The sequence below is a fragment of the Apus apus genome, chromosome 1 (genome assembly GCF_020740795.1).
Source record: "Apus apus isolate bApuApu2 chromosome 1, bApuApu2.pri.cur, whole genome shotgun sequence".
Lineage (NCBI taxonomy): Eukaryota > Metazoa > Chordata > Aves > Apodiformes > Apodidae > Apus > Apus apus.
In genome coordinates, this window is record NC_067282.1 from 64,969,185 (window position 1) to 64,994,283 (window position 25,099).

Genomic DNA, 25,099 nt, shown 5'->3' on the forward strand with positions numbered 1-25,099 from the left:
AAAGGGTCTAACAGAAGCAGTGAAATGTTACAAGCCCTCATTGTCCATATCACCTCTCTCCTGGAAGTTGCATCCCCTACAGGAAGGAGACAGATGGGGATTTGTGCCCACTTCAGTTCACAGCCCAGCATCTCACTGCAAAACCTTTCCCATATTCAGTTTAACCCAGTAATTTTCCATCTATTCTGGTGTTTTGCCAGAACAGCTCGCACTCAGGGATAGGGGAGAGAGCTACAAATAAAACCAAACCTTAAACCCAGCATCTACAGGCACTGCAGTTTCCTTTCTCAGCCAACTTTCATCCCAACAATTTGATTACTGCATTTGCTACTCACCAACTTTATAGTGTACACAGCCTTCCAAGTCTCCCACCGTTGTCCAGCCCTGCTTCTTTTCTACTTCCGGGTCGTTGTGAAGGATTTTATTTCTTAACCAGGACAAATAATAAACTCGCAATTTGTTCTTCTTACCTGGCCACAAAATGAAAAAGATTGGTTTATCTCCACAGGAAGGTTAGTGCAAAAAAAACCCTGCCCAAGCAAAAGAAAGCCCCACAGAACAGAAGAAAATAACAATGAAGGAGAAACTGCTGCAACCACAGACATCTCCCTTGGTTTTTTTCTCCCTCAACAGCTTTACTGCAAATTCCACCCAAACACATGCTTTCCCAATAATCAATGACAGAGACACATGGTAATGCCACACAAAGATAAAATTACAAACTTAAGAGAACAGCTCTTCAGTTGTCTGGTTCTCAGGACACAAACAACTTGTATTATAAAAGGGTTATATATACTCCTACAACAAAAGCACCAGAGTCACGCACAGAGATTATATATTTTTATATATATATATATATATGAGTCACAAGGTCTCTTTTTCACAGAAATCTTTAGGAGAGCAGCAGGACGCGATTTGAGTCCAGAAGTTATTTATACAGCTAAAAGAAGAGAGTAGGACCAGTTTGAACAGAGGAAACAGCAGTGAAGAAGAATACGATGATGAAGTGCATTTTACAAATTCTTCCCAGTTAGTGAACAGGACATTTCCACCCCTTACATCATCCTTGGAGACATAATCCAGTCAAGTTTTATTAAGATAATTCATTATTCCCCCAGTGGAAAAGCTTACCAAACAGCAGCACTGAAAACCTTCATTACTGAATCACTTTACACTAGTTCAATTGTAAGGAAAAAATGTACAATATCTGAAATTCATAGAATCATTAAGGTTGGAAGGGACCTTAAAGATCAAGCCTTCTCTTCTCTAGGCTGAACAGCCCCAATTCTCTTAGCCTGTCTTCAGGTTAAGACGTCCAACAGGTCCATAACTTTCTTGCGCTGAGGGCATCAGAACTGTACACAGTACTCCAGGTGGGTTCTCACCAGAGTAGAGTAGAGAGACAGAATCACCTCCCTGGCTCTGCTGGCCACACTTCTTTTGATGCAGCCCAGGATATGTTTGGCTCTCTGGGCTCCAGTGCACACTGGCAGCTCATGTCAAGCTTCTCATCTACCATCACCCCCAAGTCCTTCTGCTCAGGACTGCTCTCTAGCCATTCTCCTCCCAGCCTGTATTTATGCCTGGGGTTGTGCCGACCCAGGTGCAGGACCCTGCACTTGGCCTTGTTGAACTTCATGAGGTTGGCACTGGCCCACCTCTCCAGCCTGTCAAGGTCCCTCTGGATGGCGTCCCTTTCCTCTAGGGTGTCAGCCACACCACACAGCTTGGTATCATCAGCAAACTTGCTGAGGATACACTCAATCCCACTCTCCTATCTTCAACAAAGATAAACAGCACTGGTCCCAATACTGACCCCTGAGGGAAAATGCAGTGAGATAACTTGACACAGCCCATGCCAACTTCATCCACTTGCTAAAAGCTGACGACTGCTTTGTCAGCAGCCCTTCCCTTGTGCTGCAAGGGGTGTAATACTTATCAGGCTGCACACACAGAAACTGAAAGAGGTGTTTCTTCTCCACAGGTGATGGAATCTACTTGCCTAGGCTGCCCTATCTTCAACTGACAATGCATCTGCCACAGTCATTAAAATACAGCTCAGACTCTTTAACTCTCAATAGAAGGCCTCTTTGAATGCAGAGCAAGGTTCATTACAAACTTTATCAGTGATTCTTTAACAACTAATAGCCTACAAAGCATTTGCTGAACTAGCAAGAAAGTGGCTCTAAAGGCACATACTCAAAGCTTGCATCCTTCCATCCTCCAGCTGCTCTGCTGCCCAAAGCCATGAATTAAGCTGGAGGCAAGGAAGAGAGACCAATCCTGCTTTGACTAGGAACCATTTAATAAGGCTCCATGAGGTCTCTGCACAAGGAAAGCAAAAAGAAGAGGCTCTCAGGGACCCAACTTGTCAGTGGAGAAGTTCCATGCTAGTGCTTCACCAGCCATGATGAGGCAGTCAGGTGATTGTGGACAGTGGTTAATGACCCTTGGAGTTCAAAGAAGAGAGCTTACCTGTACTGCAGTCAGTGCTGTGCTGGCCAAGTGACACAATACTGGCCTACGCTGCAGAAAGCCATGACGTGTTTAGGATGGTCCACCTGGAAGCCTGCCAGCCAGATCCAGCTATACCGTTTAGTTCATCTATTTAATTTGTCTTTTAAGTTTTCATATGGTGCCTACTGGTGGATCAGTTCACAGTTGGCTGCTCATTTCAGAGACAGGGATGGGCATACAGCATCAGGGTATACTTCTTAGAGCAGGACATGAAGCCCAATAGCAGTGAGACCATCCTCCTGTGCCTGGCCAGCTCCACACCAGGGTCCTGGAGCTGGTGCGGAGCCCCTACCCTGATGCCAGAGAATCCCCTAACAGAACCAAACTCTTCAGGAAATGCAGCTGCAGGGGCTGGGGCAGCACATGGGGAAGCTTGCAAACAGGCTGCTCCATGAACTCCAATGAGACAAGCTGTTCCATTACAAAGACACAGTCTAAAAGACCTTTTTATGATTACTTGGATGGGGAAGGGCAGGAGGAAAATAGGGGGCAGTTTCAAAGTAAAAAATCTGTTAACTGAGGGTGCATTTAAAATGGAACTGGAGGCTTGTTTTCAAATACTAGACCTGCTATTTAATTTTAAAAGCCTCTCTCTGCTCTGATGGCACAAAATGAAATGCAAAGTAACATTGCACTGTCTTTTGTTTATCCCCACTACCAATGTGACATCAGGTTTGGCAGTAAAAGAGTACCCTGATTTATTGCCTGAATTCATATTTATTAAGCCGTGTTTCATAAAGGTATAAAGCTCCATCACTTCCACAGCTTTCTAAAGATTAAGAAAAAGGACTAGAGCAACAAACAATATTCCCAAAAGTCCCACATCTGACCAAAGAAAGGTCTTCCCATGAAAATACTGCAAACCATAGTCACAAGGGTCCTTTTAGAAACACTGAAAAAATAAAGAACATAGTCCAGAGCAGAAGGCACTGCAGTTTTGGGCGAGGAAGAGCTCAGAGGGCTCAAGGTCAGTACAGCATACTGAATGTTTTTAAAATCATCACAAGTTCCTGTCCACCAGGAGACAAGTTCTCCCTCAGATATTTCCATGGCTTTAGCTTCCCCAGCAGCTTAGTCAAACTTGAAGACTCACAACATTAACATACGGGAATTTCCCAGCACATGGCTAATTTTTTAAATTTTTTTTTTGGTTCACATGATGTGCACCAGGGTACTTCTCTTCAGCCAGAAACTATTTTCAAAACAGCAACGGAGAAATATCTCAAGTGTGATCCCATTGTGCTTTAGTGTCTAGACCACAAGGAAAGTCACAAGACAGGAAATTCCTCTGCCTTTCAGCAGCTTGACATGAAAAGAGCAGGACCGGTTGATTATATAAACATGGCTATGAGTGTATTTCAACAAGTTATACTGCTCTTCATGTTTGTATTAAGAACGGGGGGGTTAGGTCCTTCTGCTTGTACATCTCTACTGGAAATCTGGTCTTTTACTTCTTTTTTGGCAGGGGGTGATCTAATTGTTAACGTCATGAAATAAGAAAGAAAACTCTGCTCCTGCCATCAAATGACCTGATCAGCCTGTGACTTCTATGAGAACTTCCTGCTCTGATTCTCCCATAAACACTGTTTCAAATGCAAAGTCCCTTTTCATATATTGAGTTTTTGTTTTTATTGTCACTGTGGTTTTTTAATTATTAAGTGCGCAGATTCCAACCAGTTCTTCTACTCTGTCATGCCTTTTTACTTTCCAAAGTGCCACCATCAGCCAGCTGGACTCGCAAAACCCTCAGGAAGTCACAAGTGGAGCATGTTCTGTATGCACGTTGCAGCCCTCTCCTCCAGCGTTTTTATGACTCTCAGCACTGTATTACCTGAGCAGCCAAAACTATGTTTTTACCTCCCAACAGGATAAACTGAAGAACCAATTAACTACTGTGCTTTGACATGCAATTATTTCTTGTAACAGCTGTAACAGCTCAAGATCTCAGTATCAAAAACTTAGTTGTCCATAAAGTTTTGTATTTCAGACAGAAATTGAAGGGAAAATTTATTTCAAGTATTCAGACTCAAGAGTGTATGTGAAAAGCAATTGTAGGTGACAAATCCCTCAAAATCCTAATGCACTCAACTTCTTCACACAATGTGGTGACAACTTTCAAACCTCACCACCATCAGGACATCACTTCCCAAAAAAGCTGTGGGACCATACAGCCAAGAGTGCCGTAAGGAGCTGAACAACACTCCCAGTGAAGCAGCAGCAGTCCTGGGATGAAGCTCAGGGTGCAGCTCCATAACCAATCTGCCAAAATGGACCTTTTGCAGAAACACCACCTCATTTCAGCATTCCTAGATTGCCTGGAGAGCTGGAGAAACTCACTGCAAATAAAAAATACTAAGGGAAGTCCAGCATGAGGGTTGCTAAAATTGAGAACTGCAGCTCAGAAGCCAAATGAGGCACCTAAGGGAGAGCTTAGGCATAACAGCATCACAGTTTTGCCGAGTATGCTCACACAGCCCTGCCTCTCAGTGGGCACAGATGCTTCTTTCCTGCCTTGCACTCCAGTAACCTCCCATAAAACACAGGAGACGGGACAGGATAAAGGCATAAACCAGCCAAAGATCAGCTGATTTATTATGGGTTAATGTGGCGTGTCTCCACAGAGGAAGCAATAGTTTTGAAGGCAACAAAGAAAAGGGATGTGACAGGGTGCTCGGATCGTGACTGCCACAAACGTAAATAAAACTAAAACAATTACACACAAGATTGAATCACAAGCACTTACACAAGTCAGATTATACAGTATTTTTGTTTACAGGTCTACTATAGAATAAAGTCTATCAAATGGTGCTTTTCAAACAGCCTACATCTTAACATACAACACTAGACATCAAAAGGACACACAGCAGGTTGTGTTTTTTTTAATCCTCCTTGATTAATCTTTTCTTTTTAAAGATTTCACAGCATAGCTGTAGCTGAGAATGCTGTGAGCAAAAAGCCAATAAAATAGGTTTGTTCTAGACAGAAACAAAGTCCCATGTTGACAACTGCAGCATGTGTATGGTTCTTTGGACCTGTAGCAGCATAACACTGGTACAGCATTAAATTGTATGAAACTAGGTGTGTGACCTTTTGCGTAAGTGCTGGAAGAGCCAAAGAACTCCTCTAGTGGAGTCAGAGAGGTTCTGGAGCCTCAACAAAATTTTGGGTGACTCTGAACAATGACACAGGGACTGTTGTGATAAACCTCATTTAACATCCTCTTCCTGTCACACATGTGCAGCATAGCAAAGGCTGACCTCACACACAAACCAAAATAAAAGGAAGGTAAATGGCTGAAAGACATCTGTGAAGAAAGATTAACAGTGTATCATATCAACTTGCTTAACAGCAGGATAACCTTATGCAATAATTCTCTGGAGCCAAGGAGTCTGGAACCTCAGGCTTCGTAAAACACATTTTTAATCAGCACACACAAAACAAACGCAACAATCACCACCACCCTTCATCTCCTATCACTTTGTCGTCTGCAGTTGCACCCAGTGAGAGGCAAGGCCAAAAGCTGCACCTGTCTTTTCATGCTGGTAATTTCTCCACCACGTACACATTGTACTCCTCTCTCTCACACAAACACTCACTGCACATCACTCTTACTTCCCTGCTTTGCAAGCACATTTCCCATTCTACAGATTTTAACACACAAGATGTCTTTAAAACCAAGCAGCGAATCACGTTTTGGTTAGAAAGAGGCCTGGTTGAAAGTAACCATGACAGAGGGAAAGAATGCCATTTTTACAAGCTTCAGACAGAGCATTAACTTTCAGCTCCAAAACACTGAACAAACAAACAAAGCCAGACATTTCCCCAAATCCTGTGCAGCATTTTTAAAGGCCACCCCACAGGAGGAAGAACAAGGGGTAAGCAGGCACGGGGTGTTCTGTGGAAAATGATTCACTAGCAGAAACAAACTGTAGACTCAGAGAAGTGAAATGATGGAAAACCCACTGACTTCAGTCAAGTCAGGACTTCCCCCTCAACACACAGGCTGCCAAGAAAAGTGTTGTGCCATGCCATGCCATATGGGAGAAAAAATAATGTTTAACAGTTAACTTTACCAGAAATTGTGACCAAGACATTCAGTCCTTCAAGTACATCCATTTGCTGGAATCGTCTTCGATTGATGAGCGGATAAACCTTCCCCTGACCACTTCTGTCGAGCAGCATCAGACCACTTTCAGTGCCCACTAACAAGTTCACTCCTGGAAGAAGCAAAACCAAAGATCCAAGTTAGTAGACAGATTTTTCACATACTCTGATAAACTGATATAGCAACTGTCTTATTTCAGGGGCAGGTCTAACCACGACTGGTTTGGTCTCAGCTGCCTGCAACCTAGATTTCATGATGTAATTTACATTACCTGCCCACAGTGACTACTACCACTAAACAGCAGTGCTCAAGAGAATGAGAGAATGACAGAGACCTTAGAGAGCTCTCTAGAGCAACAGTTCCCAAACAAAAAGGCATGCTAATGTTGGAGAAGGTGTGAGGCACAAAACGGTACTCAGGCTTATGTATTCCAAAGATACATCAGCTGTTGGTAGGAGGGGTTTGCTAACAGGATGCTCTTGACAAGGACATTGCAAAAAATACCAGCAGTGTACCAGCAAGGCAGGGCCTTGATCTCAACTTGGAGAAGCAGATTTTGGTGCAGCCCTCCTGTAAAAGGATAGGCATAGGGTTGCTACTCAGCTTCCCAACAATCTTGCCCATCTGAATTGTTAAAACCAGAGGAATTATAGTAATCTTGTGTTTCCACAGATTCCTCCTAAAGATCAAGCAAATACAGATGAGAAAAGTCAGTAGGCCAGTTTCTCTACACAAAGGTCCAAACACCCATGGGAACACTTTCCAAGAGTCCACAAAAGCTTAGTATCTCAAATCAATTACATTTTTAGCAATATGTATATGAGACTATTTTTCAAAATCTATTAATATATCATCACTCTTACATTTTGTAACTATTTATTTGCAATAGTGTTTCAATCCAGGAGTTCACAAATTGTGCTGAAACAGGTCAGACACAATACAGGGAATGGAAATCAAATCAAATGCATGATTCACTTTATTAGACTTCTATGTTGCAATCCCAATGCAAAACTTGTCATCCTTAAGCATAATAAAATAATCAAACAAGAAGAGTGAAACTCTCACAAGATAATCTTGGTTATATTGCTTAATGGCTTTATTCCCCAGTCAATTAATCCACAGATATAATTACACCCATGCCAATGGATATGTCATCTGGGCTGATGCCATAATGAACCTTTCCCAATGCAGCATATGAGTCCAGCACACAGGAGCCTCCATCTAAGTGTGGTCATACAGTCACAGAGTCATTAGTGTTGGAAGGGACCTCTGATCATCTCGTCCAACCCCCCCCCGGCTAGAGCAAGATCACCTACAAAACACAGGAACACATCCAGATGGGGTTTGAACATCTCCAGAGAAGGAGCATCCACAACCAATCTGGGCAGCCTGTTCCAGTGCTCTGTTACTCTCACAGTAAAGAAATTTTTCCTTATGTTTCACTTGAACCTCCTGTGCTCCAGGGTATGCCCACTGCCCCTTGTCCTGTCGTTGGCAAAAAAAGAGAGTGGACCCATCCTCCTGACACCCACCCTGTAGATAATGATTAGCATTTACAAGACCCCTCTTGGCCTCCTCCAGACTGAACAGACTCAGCCCTCTCAGCTTTTCCTGAGAAGCTCCATTCCTCTAATCACCCTTGTGGCCCTGTGCTGGACTCTTTCCAGTAATTCCTTATCCTTTATGAACTGAGGAGCCCAGAATTGGATGCAGGATTCCAGACGCAGCCTCATCAGGGCAGAACAAAGGGGCAGGATAACCTCCCTTGACCAATTGGCTACACCCTTCTTAATGCACCCCAGCATGCCATTAGCCTTCCTGGCCACAAGGACACCTTGTTGGCTCATGATCAGCCTGTTGTCCACCAGGACTCTGAGGTCCCTCTTCCCAGAGCTGCCCTTCAGCAGGTCAGCCCCCAACCTGTACTGATACATGCAGTTGTTCCTCCCCAGATGCAGTACCTTATGCTTGCCCTTATTGAACTTCATTAAGTTTCTCCCTGCCCAACTCTTCAGCCTGTCCAAGTCACACTGAACAGCAGCACAGCCTTCTGGTGTGTCACCCACCCCTCCCAGTATTGTATCATCAGCAAACTTGCTAATGGTGCACTCCATCCCTTCATCCATGTCATTAATGAATATACTTAACAGGGAAGGATCTAGTATCAACCCCTGGGGAACCCCAGTGGACACAGGTCTCCAACTAGACTCTGCCCCACTTACCAGAATTCTTTGAGCTCTGTCCTTCATCTAGTTCCCAATCCACAGCACTGCCCTATCATCCAATTCACATTTGTTGAGTTTGGCTGTGAGCATGCTGTGGGAGACAGTGTCAAAAGCCTTGCTGAAATCAAGGTAGACAATATTCACTGCTCTCCTCTCATCTACTCATCCTGTTATGCCATCGTACTGGACAACAGATCGGTCAAGCATGACTTCCCCTTGGTGAATCCATGCCAAATACTCCTGATGATCCTCTTTTCCTCAACATACTTTGAGATGGCACGGAGAACAAGCTAGTTCATAACCTTTCCAAGGATGGAGATGAGACTGACAGGTCTGTAGTTACCTGGGTCCTCTATCTTGGCCTTTTTCAAGATTGGAGTGACATTGTCTTTCCTCCAGCCTTCAGGCACCTCTCCTATTCTCCAGGATTTTTTTTCAAAGATGATGTAGAGTGGCCTAGCAATGACTTCTGCCACCTCCCTCAGCACTCTCAGGTGTATCCCATCAGGGCTATGGATGTCCAGTGTACTTAAGTTGATCTCTAACCAAATGCTCTTCAACCAAGGCAAAGCCTTAATCTATAGCTGTGACGTGCCTTCTCACAGTATCAAAATGGGGCACTGCTCACAAGGGTGAGGAACACAACCTAAACAACATCCTGGTTACCAGCCATGGGAGCGGTTTGCAAAAGAGAGGGCACAGAGGGGACAGGTGTCACAGGGGGAGCAGAGCAGCAGCATCCAGGAGGAGGTAATGACAGGGAAGAGGCCTGAGCTGCTGGTCCTGCAGTACTCCGAAAAATCACTGGCTAGATGAGAAAAACAGATCTAGCCCATGGAGATGCTGGAAACCATCACACATCTCCATTTTCCTCTCTCTTGCCTTTTCAGTAAGGAAACTTCAGAGGACTCCACAGTCCTCAGAAAAACTCAGTCTCTTTGCTCAGATTTACTGCTCCCCTACTCCTCTGCCTCCTCCAGTCAGGAGAGCCCACAATGCCAGCAGGCACCAAGCCTGCCTTGGGAGAGGGCCTGCTGCCTTCCTAGGCTCTTCTTCAGCTGCTGACACCTCCTCCATCCCCCTCCTGCCCTCCTCCTGTCTTTGCACCCCTGCATGGATCTGCACCTACTGGATCCCATCCCATGGTCCTCAGGGGCATTTCACTCCAGGGGTATTTCACACTGATTGTCTCCAGTACTGGGAGACATCCTCACACTGGGAAGATGCGGAAGGAAGCAAGCAGAGCAAGGCACTGAGTCAAGGTTTGGCACAGGCTGCAGAAGCACTAAACCAGCCAAGGAAGTGTCCAGCAGTTGGTCTCCTTCTTGCAGCTCCAGGACTCATTGGCTAAAGCACTAAATGATTCAGCTTTTACATGTATATTTTTTCCAGTGTGGATTACAATTCAAAGCAAGCCACATGGAAACTGCTCCCTCAGGCTCCCTTCCCGTCTTTGCATATCAAAACTGAGATCCCACCTGGAATACTGTGTCCAGTTCTGGAACCCTCAAAACAGGAAGGACATAGAGCTCTTGTACTGAATCCAGAGAAGTGCCACAAAGATGATAAGAGGGCTGAAGCACCTCTCCTGCAAAGACAGGCTGAGAGAGTTGGGGCTGTTCAGCCTGGAGAAGAGAAGGCTCTGAGGAGCCCTCATAGTGGCCTTCCAGTACCTGAAGGGGCTACAGGAAAGCTGGGGAGGGGCATTTTACAAGGGCTTGTAGTGAGAGGATGAGGGATAATGGTTTAAAGCTGGAAGAGGGAAGATTTAAGCTAGACATTAGGAAGAAATTCTTTAGGGTGGTGAGACACTGGAACAGGTTGCCCAGGGAGGTTGTGGATGCCCCCTCCCTGGAAGTGTTCAAGGCCAGGTTGGATGGAGCTCTGAGCAACCAGGTCTAGTGGAAGGTGTCCCTGCCCATGCAGGATGGTTGGAACTAGGTGATCTTAAATAGGTCCCTTCCAATCCAAACCATTCTATGATTCAGTAATGATTCTATGGCTCTATTACTCCTGCCTCCACTCTCATCTCTTCCTCCGCTGCCTCTGTGGTCCAGTTGTTTCTGCTTCAAGTTTACATGTGTCCCCGACCCTTTCCCTTAGCTACATCACTTTTGAGATGAAACTAATGAGGTACTATGCTGGTGGCAAGCAGTGCCTGCAATTTAGAATACGAGCACTGTCTTTATTCACAGACAGAAGAGCTCTTCTACTGACACCCTAAAATTAAAGAGTTCTGTTTTTTTAAACAAATGGAAATGCCTCCTAAAAAAGTGTAAGCTCTCTGTGGAGGCTGGGTATAAAAATCTATGCTACTGCAACCTTATCATTAACATTGACTTTCACCACTCAGAACTCAAAGAAACAGCTTCATAGACCTAATGCAATCAGCAACCTGCCAGATACTAAACCAAACCAAAGCAAAGCAAGACCCCTCTTTTTGCATAAGAAACATCACCATAAAATTACTTCATTTGCTTAAGGGTAAAGAAAGCTAAATCTTATTTAAAAATAAGCATGTGTACCAGCTTGCATCACCATCAGTTTGGCTCTAAGTTTTCAACAAGGAAGTCCTTTGTTACAGGTGTTACACCTCTAGGATTTTACGCCTATATTTGAATCACTGTAACAGTCAAATACATAGATCAAAGGAATGTCAAACCATTAATGCAAATTGCTACTGGCAAAACAAGGCAGATCAGAGAAAATATGAGTCATCTTTACTGATCCTATACAGTTTCTTTCTGCCTTAGCCCTCTCATAGCCTGAAAGTTTACACTTGCACAACCCTTCAATTTATCAGAGAATTATTTATATGAATACATGCAGAAATAGCACAGGGGCAAAAATTCTCAACAGTACATTCTGGAAATGAAGAAAAGAGCAGATAGGAAGATTAGGTGTTGGTAGAGCTATTTAACTGACATGGCTTTGCAGGCAAAAAAAGATTAGGACAACAATGTCATTCTGAGAAACAAGAAATGCCAGAAACAACCTCAAAAGAGAACCTAAAGCCTGCAAAAGAACTGTGGAAATGTAAACAAGGGAAGCACACTGTGTTACCTATACAATCATCATGTGACTCAGGGGAATGGCCAACTCTCTTCTAAATAGTTTTTAAAATTAGATGCATATGCATATACACACTGTTTCAGGGATCCTAGATAAACATGTACATAATATGCAGAAGCATCATCTGTTAACATGTAGATAAAGAAAAAAATCAGGTGACCCCATAGATTCTGACCAAGAATGAAATGACATGGCAGATAAACACTTTTGCTGGATGTTGCAGCACTGATTCCACATTGTAGCAGGTAACAAGCACTGCTCCAAGCCTTTCACTAGTGTCAGAACCTGACTCATTGTCTGACACTGCCATAAATTATTCCTTGTGACAAGAAGGCCAGATACACTTGGTCAGCTGACATACCCAGCTTCTTTCTGCACTCTTAACGAAACCAAGTCAGTGTCTCACACTGGAAAATGTTGATCCTACCCTTCTCTTTTTCCTCTTCCTTTCTACATAAACTGAAGACTGATGTGGAAAGTCATCTTACAAAACACATCTTAATCAAACTCTACATCAGTACTTTAGCAAGAGGCTCAAAAGATGGTTATTTTTCTGATGGAACACCTTATGTGCACCAGGCATACAACGCAAAGATGACCACAAGTTCCCAAATGTTGCAACAAATGTACTAGCATTTTGGACTAGAGAGAAGCATTCCAATCAGCTGAACAAAGTCTGAACTGTGCCATCAGCATATATATAGCAGTAGGTAATTATATCAAAACAGAAGCAGCACAATAATAATCACTTCTTGCAACAAAAAGATGTAAACAAGCAATGAATAAATGCAAGAAATAACTAAGGTTTCAGAGATACATTCTCAAAGACTGTAAGCTCATACTGGCACATCTGCACTTCAGAAGTGCAGGGGTCAAGGGAGAAACAGGTTTGCATTACCCCATAAGGCAGCACACAGTATCTCAGAATTGAATCTTTTCTTGTATTTGCGAATCTCTGGGGTGTCACTCTGTGGCCTTGTATTCGTGGGATTCACATTGACAACTGATCCTTTCCGGGTGGGGTCTTGCCTTATTGCCTCGGATCGCATTGCTTCACTAGAAAATCCTACTGAAAAAAAGAAAAAGTGCATGTAATAACCCTTAAGTGCTAAATTCTGGCCATATTTTCTTCACAGCAAACCACCCAAATCAGTAACTGAGAATATTGAGCAAGTCTTTCTCTTTGTAAGAAATGTAAATGGGAAAAGAAATAAACTATGCAATCCATCGCAAATCAAATAAAAAGCATGATGGTAACATTTGTAAGTACTTTAACGAGCCACTGAAGTCACTGAACCCTTTTTCAATCATCATCTTCAGCTACTTTACTTACCCACAGAAGTCACAGTTGTCCCACTAGATGGAGAAATCTGTAGTAATCTGGGGTCTATAAAAGGTGTAAAGGAGGAGGAAGATTTGTGTTTCTGGAGTGTGTTACTAGCGGACTGAGTCTGCAATGTAAATTTCAACTTTATTAATATTAATGACAATAAAAAGCAGTGATAACAATAACCAACATTTTAAAGTCACTACAGAATTACGCTACAGCATCCCCAAGCTTTTATACTTCCTTTACAGACACACAACTCACCACAGGCACCACACCTGAACTACATATGTATGCCCAATGCACATGTTACAGCGAAATGCAATTAGCTAAATCATTGTCACTGTCACCTCAGCTGCCAGCAAAGATTTTTAGGACTAGCCACTACAATCAGGTGCAAAGCAAGGGAATGTCTCTTTTTTAAAAAGGGTATGTATACTATCTTGTCTGCAAGCTGTCCACTACCTACATCTTCAGTACTTATGAAGCATCTCCTAAAGTGAGCTAGTTTAATACATTATGAAGTTTGATCTCTTGGCTTGTGCAACTAAATCAGAACCATCCGGGATCAAGCATTCACTTCAGTGATGGGTTATGTTTCAGTGTCAATTACTGTTCATTCTCCCTATTTTGTTTAACCTGAGCCTCTTGCCAGAAAGCTGCAGCAGGTTCTTCCACCTTTATTTGACAAAGCAACATATTAAACCTGTATCAAACAAAGGGGCTCATTAGTGTGGAAGGTGTGGCAAATGGTGACACGAAGCTATGAATATGTAGTGGATAAAATCACTGGTGCTTGCTGAGTTATGTGGTCTAAACATGAAAAAACAAAGAAAGGAAGAAGACAAGTGAAACAATGAACTGTTAAAAGTGGAAATGGAACAACTTTAACACCCTTGCCAGTTTAGTATTATAGTGACAACATCGCACACTGAAGCAGAATAGGACAAGTGGAAAAAAAGTTTATATGAAGGGCGTGCATGTGGATAAGTCATACCAAGCAGTACTGGGTTTTTGCTCAACTTTATGCAAAAGTAGTTAGAGACACTTCTTTATCATCAACTAATCCTCAACCTCTGATCCTTCTAAAGCTCTACTCTCTGCAAAAAAGATAGCAATGGGTCTTAGGAGCGTATCACTCTCCTGCGCAGCTCAATACTGAAAGGCTCCTTCGCCACCAGCCACTGCCACAGCCTCCACCTCCCAAGCTGAGTTAAGTGAACCCTGCTTATTTATTACTTAGGTCAAAGTACCTCTCAATCAGTCAACTGATACCTACAACCTACATGACTGCTTTTAGAAGATCAAAGACCAATAAGGCATAGTTGAAAATCAAGTACTATGCTAACCGAATTTCCAAGAGGAAACCCTCCCACCCACCGTCCTGCTGCATGGTTCAGAAGCATTTTTGGTCCTGTGGTAAACATGTGCATTGCCACCAGCCTACCCAGCTCACTGTAACCTCTCCTTGTCACCAAACTTACATGCCTACATGACAGGACAGCTCTATCCTGAGAAGCAGCAGTTTATTTTCACTAAATTTGCTTCCCCTGTGCCACTCCTGCTTGCACCCAGAAAGAAGTTCTCCACAAGAGCCCGGCTGGCCAAGAGTGCAGCCACCATGCTGGGTTCCTCATTCTCTGCTAGGGTTGGTAAGAGGCAAATGATGTCCTTTGTTCACAAGTGTGCACCTCCTCCACAGTGAGAGGTTACACGCAGGTGAAGGACGGAGCTTGTCCACCAGAGCTTGGTGAGTAAGAGAAGGCATTGTCCTGGGACCAGCCTAAGATGGCAAGAAGGAGCTTCCCCTGCAGCAAGCTCTTGCTTCTCCACCTGGACACAACCAATGCTGGTGAAGTCTTCTTTACACAGCTTCTTTTTAGAGTACACACATACTTGGAAAAAATCCAAAGATTTTCCCCCATTCGTTATTCCAAAACAACAATACCCCAGGCTTTTACAACCCTTTCGGGCAATGCCTGATTTGCTCACCCAGCCCACGTGGCAAGCTTCTAAGCGCAAAATCCCTTCACGGCCACTGCCGCTTCCTCTCCCAAAGGGTGAGTTTCCACAAGCAGCTCCTCATACGTTTGGAGTTACTAGCCCAGCCTTACTGACAAAGCCAAAATTAACCACTAATTTTTTAAGAGGCACACTTCTTGCAATTAGCCTGCTCCCAGCATAAAACAATTTTAAAAATCAAAGAGTATTGGCTTGAAAATGCAGTAGTCAAGTTTAGTTTAAAACGAACACCATGCAATTAATGACTCACTAAGAGGAAGCAAAAATAGTGAACTGGCAAGTTTGGCGTGGGACTGCTCTAGAGTTAAGGGCTTCTTACACAGAACTGAAATGTGTTATTTGGGGGAGTGGAAATAAAGGTGACAGAAAAAAAAAAGCAGGGGAGATTGGCTGGAGTTCCTTTGCAAACTAGCTACTAGGCAATGCTGCTACAACCCTACAAAAGCAGCCAGCTGTGGTGTAAGACATACCTCATTAGTAGTTAGCTTGTCCTGGGGTGTCTGTGGGGACATGGTGGGTGTCGGCTGGCTGGAGGATGGGGAGGAGGAGGTGGAGGAAGTGGAGGAGGAATGGCTTTGCTGTAAGAGATCTGGCAAGAGGTGAATGCGACCGGCAAAGCCATTGCTCTCATGATGGCTGGCACGCTTTTTGTCAACTGTACTCTGTAGAAAAAACAGGCACACTTGTCTTGCTCAAGTGCTGCTTAAAGGTCTATATCCCTAACAACCTCTCTCCTTCTCTCCCTCACTCTCTTCCTACCTTTAAACATATTATTTTTAAAAAATATATTTAAAAATAAGCTGATAATCCATGCCTTGATGCCTGGATGGAAAGGGAAGGTGGGCAGAGTTACTAGAATTCAGCAAATTCTCACCTCTTCTGGCAGGCAAAAGCTTAGTTCATGTGGTTGACTTGCACAGCCAGTTTCACTAATTAACAGATGAGTAACTGTGCCAGTAAATCTTCCACCACGATGCGGACAAGCACATTTTGGGGGGCAAGGGAGGAGGGATTTATTCCCCTATTGTTTTGTTTAAAACTAACTTAAATCCTATACAGATACAAGCTTGGACTGTCTGGTGAATGCATTCAGCTAACTATTTAAAACAATAAGCACAAAATCTTAATTTTTAAACCAGAGGGCTCAATTCAAAAATCGGCATTTGGTTGTGAAATTCAGAAATGTGATTATCGAGGAAACTCCTATAAGCTAGCACGCTCATTAACACACAAGCTCATTTAAAAGCAGGGAATCATCATCTTTCAGAGTCACAAGAATGCAGTATTTTCAGAATCAAAGGCAACAACACAGTGCTCTAGCTCTGTCCACATTCTCTCCCTCACTACATATTTTGCTTCTCTGTTCCCCCACACTATTGTTGCATGAATTTTTATGTATGTGTTTGTGTGCATGTCATCTGGGTGGTCTGTATACCCTGAACTACAGGTTAAAAACAATTTTTAAAACCCCTGAATGCTCCTCCCAGCCTCCCTCCCAGCCTGACTTCTGAGAGCCACATTTAGTTCTACGGTAAAACTAAATTCTTGCTCCAGCTACTTGTTCCACACACTTGCAGCTTTTCTATCCTTCTCTCCCACAGACTTTGAGGTACTCTGCATGGTACTGCCATGGGTGTCACTGGAAAGCATGCAGAACAGTAGCAAGGGGTGAAGGGCTACTCTCATCTTTGCATGCATCAAACAACTTGCTCGTCTTAAATTTACTATAGCTGTGTCTTGATAATACAAACAACAAATATAATGTAGAAACAGCATGGGTGAATGAGCGAGTGGGTTAATGAGCACAGAAAAGCTGCAGCACTACACAGGGAAGGAAAAGCAATACCTGTCGGACAATTAAGGTGCCCTCCTTAGAAGGAGTCAAGGCAGGTTCACTCTCCACATCATCATGGACGATCATGGTTTTCACTGACTCTGTTTCACCGTTGCTCAAGTTCAGTGTTGACCTATTTGCCAGACAAGAAATAACTGGAGTGAGATAATAGCATTTGTGCCCTAGCTTTCATTGCCCTGCACCAAGGCACACTCAAAATTAATTTATATTGTGATCAGAGTGGAATAATTATGTAACCTGCCTAGAAAAGCTTCTCTATTTAAAAAAAAAAAAAAAAAAAAAAAAAAGGTAAAAAAGAAGTCAGGAGTTTGTTGAACACCACTTGTTCCTTATAACAAATCAAGGAAGAAGAGGGAAAGGACATAATGTATAGAAGCCTACTTTTTTAAAAGATTCCCCTCAGTGTTTGAAAATGTGAACACACAAGGCTGCTATACCTTGCTCATAGATTGTTGTAAGCTGAGAGAATTAACATACAAGCCAAAGCACCCAATGTCCTTTTCCTTCAGCCCTCAAGAGGGAAAACAGAAGCAAAACACAGAAGAACTAACACTGCTCGGACATCATCTGGTCCAGAAGTAGATTCATCTGCTCCTTCTTGTTCCATATCATCATCTTCCTCATCTGTCGTCCCTGACTCCTCACTTGAGGATGAATAATCCGTCACTTTATGTGGAGGTCGCACATCCTCTACTGCTCGCAGTTCCTTTGCTAACGCAGTTAAATCCTGATAGGAGAGGGAGGAAAAAAAAATGATGTTGCAAGGAACAGAGGAGAAAACTTTGCAAGACAACCCCTCTGGATTAGTGCTCAAAGTTTGCTCCCTTGACCACTGCTGTATTTCCATAGCCCCAGCAGTATTGTTTTCTTCTATTCATTCATTCCATATAGTTACCAAAACTCACTTTCTGATAAATTAAAGCACCAAAAGACTCAACCTAAGGAGGCCTTGCCACGTTACAGAAAATGTGTATCCTCTGAATCCAAACTATCCTGAATATGACTTCAGTTTATCCCATTATACCATCCAAAGGACATACATAAGCAGCCAGACCCACTCTCACACAGTGGTTGACCTTCACAGTCTGTTTTCCGAACTTTTGCAGGTTAATAGCATCCACCACGAGAAATCTAGGCAGCAAGGTAGCAGAAAGATCCTAAGAGTTCTCAAGCCACCCAACGCACAGCTGCAGAGAGCTGATCTCCTTGAAACCTTTTGATCCATTTCCAGTTGCATGGATCCATGCTAAGGAGTTCATCTGAGAGGTCAGACTCATCAGCACAAGCTCAGTCACACCCGACTGTCAAACAGTATGGGACATAAGCTGCTTTTCTGTCTGCAGCTTGGAGTGTGGGCAAATCAGGTTTACAGTCAGCACAATCTGCTCTTCATTGTGTAGCTGTGCTTTATTTAGCTGAATACAGTTTATGGCAAATACTTCACACGTTATACTATCAGAAGTGAAGGACCAATCTCTATGTTTCTTTTAAAAAGCAGCTTTCACTGACAGATTTGTGAGCTAGTGCAGTATCATAATGGCAAGAGAAAAAAGTTTTACGATACTGTGAAAACCCACTGTGATCCCCCAGATAGAACTGGACCTAGAGCTGCAATCAGCTGTAACAGCAGTCAGATAAAGAAAATGTCAGAAACCTTCCACAGAAAACAGCAACAATTTAAGGTCTTACCACTTCTCCCTGCACCATTGAGCCCAGCATTGGCACATTCAGGTCAAATGCGTGATCATTGGTCCAGCCCCAGGAAGGAAGCACAGGATTGAAAGGGAGAAAGGCAAAGGTTAGGAAGGAAGAAGACCACAGAGCAGAAAACAATTCCAGAAGCAAAGCAAATTCTGATGTTTAAAGTACTGTCATGTGTGCAGGCAATTACAGAGCCCAGAACATGCTGCTGTGCCCACAGATACTAAGTGCAACTCAAGCTGAAGTTCAGCCCCAATGGCATCATGAATAGAAGCTCACACTGTACTTTTTGTGGGCTTACCTGAAAGGGAGGGGGAAGAGGGGAAGTGGCATGCAACTTACAGCAGGCTTGACAGGTCTGAAGACTTCCTTTTTCTCTTCAGGCTTTTTAGGTGCACTTTCATGACGCTGCGACGGTGAACCTTCCGATTTGGATGACGCTGCATGTGTGAACACCCCGAAAGGAACACAGAATAAAAGAGGTTAACCAGGGAGCTAAAATATGTTTTCTTAGAAGGCTATCAGGCACTGCCTGACAGCAAGACATTTCACTGATTCACTGTTACATTGTCCCTGAAGGACTCTACAAAAGCCCTCATAAGCTGTGATCTCTATAGCTGACCTAAGACCAAAGTCAAACCAAACTGTCAAACAGTTGTAAATCAAAAAGTGTGATTTGAGTGTGGCCACAAGCTGGAAAACCTGCATCAGCTTCCAACATACCCTGTCTGCAGCACTCCAGTGACCGCCAAGGTGACAGGCAAGAAGAATCAAAAGGTGCCCTTGCACATAGGAGGACAGGTGCCATGAGGGCATGGAAACTGGGCTGTTTGCACATGGGAAAATACAGCACTGACTGAACATGAATCAGAGAATGCTGAAACACTTTCACAACTCCTGCACCTACTGTCTTTCCCAAGCAAGGACATAGAGCCAAGAGGAGTACTGGGAGCAAACCTATCTTTGATACTGCATGTGCAAAGGTCTTTCCCAGTGAGAGCTATCATTCTGTTACTGAGTGTTGCACGACCCAATAAATTTAGAATCATGATGTTATGAAAGGGTGGGGGGATGACTTACATCTCATCCGGAACCGCTCTCCAGACCCACTCTGAGAGCCAGGGTGGGAACCAGGTTGTGAGCCGGAGTTGCTTGAACCTGAAGAACTGCCACTGCCTGGTCTTGGTACGAGCTTCTCCACCCTTTCCCACAGCAGACGAGGCTCTATATTGCTGTATCAAGGGAGGGAGGAAAGTCTTTAGCACACACTTCAGTTTCAGATTCCCATTTCTAAACTTAAACATCACTCTTCCTCAGTGTTCCGATAACTCTTCTAAAAGAGCACTTAAAATTGAGCCCAGCTTCACAACCCAAGCAGTAGCTCCCTTTGAAATACCTATTACCTTATTTAGGACGGTTTAAAAAAAAAAGTTCAGGTGGGTGTGAGCTATTATTTTTACTTGGAACTGGCTACCTGCCATTCTTATGTATCTACCTAAAATGGACAGTTCTCTCAGCTTGCATGCAGCAGGTTTAAAACTGGCTCAGAAGTACCCAGGCGACCCAAGCACAAGCCAAAAAGCCAGCACTGCTTGCCCCTCTGAAAATACCCTTACCCCTGTCCAGTAAGCTAATTCAGGGGTGGCCTGTCCACAGTGCTCTGCTGAGCTCTTGAGGCATACCCTTCCTCTACCCTTTCCTGACCTCAGATGCTCTGCGTCACAGCTCATGGATGTTTTTCCCGCTCTTAAAGGCTGGTTCTGGCTGAGAGGCCAGAAAGTTTCTGAAATCAATTTGCTTCAGATGTTATAAACATTTATCCTGCCACTGATCCCCAGAACCACACTCAAGATGACCTGTTGCACCAAAAGGCCACATTTTTTCAGTTATCTTAAGTATATTCTGAAAATATTCCAAAAGTTATAGGGCAGGAAACTCAAAGGAGGAGAGGGAAGAAGAAATTTTGCCAGTGTTGCTGGGACATGTGTTACGCCAAGGGAAATTAGTATTAATCATTACTGAAAAGGGATCACAATTCATCTTCCCTTCATATCCAACAGACAGCACCAAAAGCTCTATGAAAGCGTCTGGCTTTTCATGAGCGTTTTTCTTCCATTGCAGGAAGTGCAAGGACATGTAGGCTTACAAACCTCGTGGAGTTTCTTTGACCTGCTTGGTTATTTTGCTGCCCACTGCTCTGCAGTGGAGAATCACGGCGGGACAGGACTGGTGATCGGGACGTTGTTCTCACAGGTACCTTGGGAGAAAAAAGGTTGTGTCAAACCCATGAAGAGTAGAGAAGAAGATTAAACCTCTTCTGCTACTGAATATATTCTTAAGATTTTAACACCACTTATTCTCAGTTCAAGCTAGCATAAACAACCAAAAGAAATAAATGAACATCCACAAAACCAAGAGCCTTAGTTGGGATGCTGTTCAGATTTTGCAGAGAATTCCGAGTTTAGTCTTAACACTGCATAGTGTCTAATAGTTACCACACGAACACATACACACCCCGCTACTCTCCAACTACTGAGACATTTGAAAAGAATATGGCATTTTGACTGAAGCAGGGGAGGCACAAAGCAATTTGCTGAAACAGCATGAGAGTTAGGAGAATAAGCTCAGGGAAACCAAACAAATGTTCGGGAATGGATCAGCAGAAGGCAAAGACTGGTGGGGTAGCAAGAATATACTAAGAAGCAGCAAATCCCAGTGGATGGGATGGGGGGTGGGAGTGGGAGAGGAGAAGGAAATATATTGAATGTTTCCTTTTTGTTCAGTTCATCTCAATTTTAAATACGTGTATGATTCATAGTTTGGGTTGCTAACAGATGAAGAGGAAAATTAACTCTGAGCAATAACCTCAGGAATATTTTAAATTCTTTCCTGAATATGGTAATGATCTGTTAACTTTGCATAATAAATTGTATCTCTGAAATCACTGCATTCTATAAATAATTGCCAATTTTATATGAAGCTTCAATATTGTACTTAAGGTTGATTATCATTAACCCATTGACTGAACACCTACATTATCATCTGTCTTCTAAAATACTGTTACCAATGCCGGCACAAGGGAAAGGGTCTTCCCAGTGCCCAGGGTATCACATCCTTTAAAAAATAATAATTAATAAGAAAATAAATATCACACATCTGTCTTTCTACTCCTTACCCTTGGAGGCACCTCGTCACTGTCTGATCTAGCCCAAGCCTTTTGGGTAGGGTCAGGTACCTCCGACTTAGAGTCAGAACTCTGATTTAGCACTTCACTGCGTGAAGGTGGATATGGGTCCTGGGAACGAAGATGGTGATGAGCAAATTTGGGAGAAGGGTCACTGAAGGAATGGGATCGCGAGACAGGGGAAACATTGTTCTTGAGAGATGCCAGATGGGACCACTGTACCTTACAAGAAAACAAAACATAAAACATTCAATGCGCTCAGTATAACTGGCTTTCCAATTAACACAGAATAAAGGCAGGTGGGGCAGGCAGAGACAATTTGGTTATGGCATTAGGTAAGCGTGGGGTGGAATCAATGCACTTAAAAGCAAGGCAAGCGCCCAAAGAACGTAACAGACTGAAAATACAGCACATATGCACTTTTCTGAGAGATAATGCTCTCCACATACACATACACTGGTGCCCAGTAAAAAAGGAGGCCTAATATCTGCACTGTGAGCCTGAGTTCAAAAGCCACTCCAGGCAGAAGTCAACCTTCCATTCCCCAGTCATCAGTGGGCTTTGGTCAGGCCTCAGGGCAGCACTGGTGGGTTGGGAAATTTGAAGTGGATATCCAATTGAAGGAATGTACAAAATTAAAGAACACTGTAAAATGTGCACACCGACAGACATTGATGCTACCTAATAAATTTAGGAACTGGACACAATTTCAAACTTTTGGAGAAATAGACCATAAGACAAAAGCCTTTATTCCTTTACAGTCATTGCAATGTATATAAAAAAGCCCATAATATATATTGAATATAATATACATATGTACAATGCATATTATACTTGCACCATATATGTACCATATACTGTACATATATACATATTTATACACAAACTGAGCACACACGTACATGCACACATATTCAGTTACACATACTAAGAAGGCACAACAGTGGCTCCAGAGGTACAACTCCACTGGGATTTCCATTGAAATCCATTTTGACCCTTCAGCTTACTCCCTCCTTGGGCATAGACCTGCATTTCAGAGTTAATTTCTCAAACTAAGGAGGAGAAAAGGTCATCACTGAGGAACACAATGTTTTCACACCTAGCAATTAAGCAAAAATTTGCTTTCAACCCCAGTTTCAGTAGGTTGGTTGTATTTGTTTTTATATTATTATTATTTCCTCAATTTTCATACACACAGCTGTTGAAGGGCCTGATTGTCCTTAATATGAGTGAAAGACCCAGATTTTAAAAGTAACTGGCACAGAGAGCATGAAGATACAAGTCCAATATTTTGAAATAGTCATAAAGGTTTGAATAAAAGCCAGGAATTAATGAGTAAGAGATGAAGTTCTGTCCTGATTTCTCCCACTCTCCCGTCTGCTCAAACTCTCCTGTGGCCCAAAAGAGTTGCAATACCTAGTCCTAGTCAGGGACAATTTTAGCTCGCACTGTCATCAACAGAATTAATTTTGGAGAAGAAAATTCTGCATGGAAACATAAGAACTGCATGCATAACTAGGCTGTATAATTTATCATATCTAAATCGCTCAGAATTTATGGGCTATGTCTAGGTTTTAGACAAATGTTATTATTTAAATTTGTGCTGTAATTCCTATGAGATACAGATACGAAGATCTGGAGGCTTTTCATTAGAAAACAACAGAATGATGGCAGCCATGCAACTCAGTGGTCTCAAACATCTTTTTGGTTTTCCAGGACTGGTAGAGAGCTCTATTTAGCAACAGTAAGCCTACTGACAACAAACTGGCTTTTCTTAGTCATGTTTGTAAATCTTTTTGAAGCGCTGCTCATACTATTAAAACCCACTTGTTTAGTTAGCTTTTTCCACAAGAATTAAAAAAAAAACCAAAACAACTAAGCCAGCTCATGTCTTTCCTGAGCATCCCTTTTGGTAGTAAATATCTTGCACAGATAGAATTCTGAACTGTAAAAGTGTACTGGAACTGTCACCAGTGCTTAGCACAGCACTCCAGTGTTGCACAAATAATAACAGGATGCAACAGTTCTAGTCAAGCTCTAACATTAGAAAAAAAACCCCACCATCAACACCAAAACCACAAATCCATCAATAACATAAGCAAAAGCAGACAGAAGAGCAAATCTACTGAATAAGCTGATTCATGTAACCCCTTACATAAGATGTTCTGAGTGCCAAGATCTGCAAATTTGAACAAAACAAGTTAGGACTTCTGCAGTTCCTTCCAGGCCCAGAGAGATTTTCCTGGGCACTTACCTGGGGCTCCATTGGCCTCTGCAGGGCAGGCTGAGCAGGTTCTGAGTTTCCATTGGAAAAGGACTCTGATCTTGAAGGCACTGGTGGCTCCATCACTTTGCCCATCTGCTTAGACTGTGCTTCAGGGGAACCCTGATTAGTTTTTCTAAATCTCTCCTCCACCTAAGTTAAAATAAATGGAAGTTAGGCCTAGAGTCAATAAAACCAGTTACAGTAGAATTATGAAGGTGACTACAACCTTTCCTTTGTCACAAAGAAACTAAATATATTTGGGACTTGGCAGGATTTTTTCCCTACTGCTTTCACCAGCACCATGGAACACAGAGTGAACTACACCAAAGTGACAAGTATGCCAATATGGAAAATCCATACTAGGAAGAGAGGATACAGCAGGCAGGAAGAAGTGAAGTGATACAACTAAAGACTTTCTGCTTAGACTAGTTACTGTCCATCAGTATTTTCCTCACAGACATTAAAAAAGATATATGAAAAAAGAAACAACTTTACAATATAGAATTACATTTCCTATTGCTATCCCTTACTGCAGTTACCCACTTTACTCAACCAATGTTATTTGATTATCTCTGTGCTTGTTTGTCTCTTTGACAATGCAAGAAGAGATAAGATATGCTTCTCTACCTGATAATACTGGAGGCTGTTTGGCTTTAGGTATGAAACTGTAGGACTGGTCATCCTCTCTTTTATCAGGTAGTCCCAACACGACCTCACAGGCTGCAGAGAACAGCCCCAGCAGCTTGTTTCTGGTTCTCAGGAAGGTTTAGAAGTGATCACACACTAAACTCAAGAGCCTGACAAGGGGAAGACTAAGTCAGAAAG

At 42.9% G+C, this 25,099-nt stretch overlaps 1 protein-coding gene across 7 annotated transcripts in view; it reads right to left on the minus strand.

Moving 5' to 3' along the window:
- Positions 1 to 25,099, minus strand: part of MAP4K4 (mitogen-activated protein kinase kinase kinase kinase 4) — a 171,877-nt gene that overhangs the window by 10,790 nt on the left and 135,988 nt on the right. For 2 of the 7 annotated variants that reach the window (XM_051641362.1, XM_051641204.1), the window contains 12 exons: positions 24,263 to 24,424; positions 22,000 to 22,230; positions 20,975 to 21,081; positions 19,905 to 20,056; positions 19,167 to 19,264; positions 17,675 to 17,850; positions 17,115 to 17,235; positions 15,739 to 15,930; positions 13,253 to 13,370; positions 12,818 to 12,988; positions 6,591 to 6,734; positions 336 to 470 (listed from right to left, as the gene is read on the minus strand). In XM_051641362.1, coding sequence (XP_051497322.1) covers positions 336 to 470; positions 6,591 to 6,734; positions 12,818 to 12,988; positions 13,253 to 13,370; positions 15,739 to 15,930; positions 17,115 to 17,235; positions 17,675 to 17,850; positions 19,167 to 19,264; positions 19,905 to 20,056; positions 20,975 to 21,081; positions 22,000 to 22,230; positions 24,263 to 24,424 — 1,807 coding nt within the window. The remainder of the gene's footprint in view (positions 1 to 335; positions 471 to 6,590; positions 6,735 to 12,817; positions 12,989 to 13,252; positions 13,371 to 15,738; positions 15,931 to 17,114; positions 17,236 to 17,674; positions 17,851 to 19,166; positions 19,265 to 19,904; positions 20,057 to 20,974; positions 21,082 to 21,999; positions 22,231 to 24,262; positions 24,425 to 25,099) is intronic. The other 5 variants (XM_051641639.1, XM_051641445.1, XM_051641276.1 and 2 more) reach the window with 4 other exon arrangements.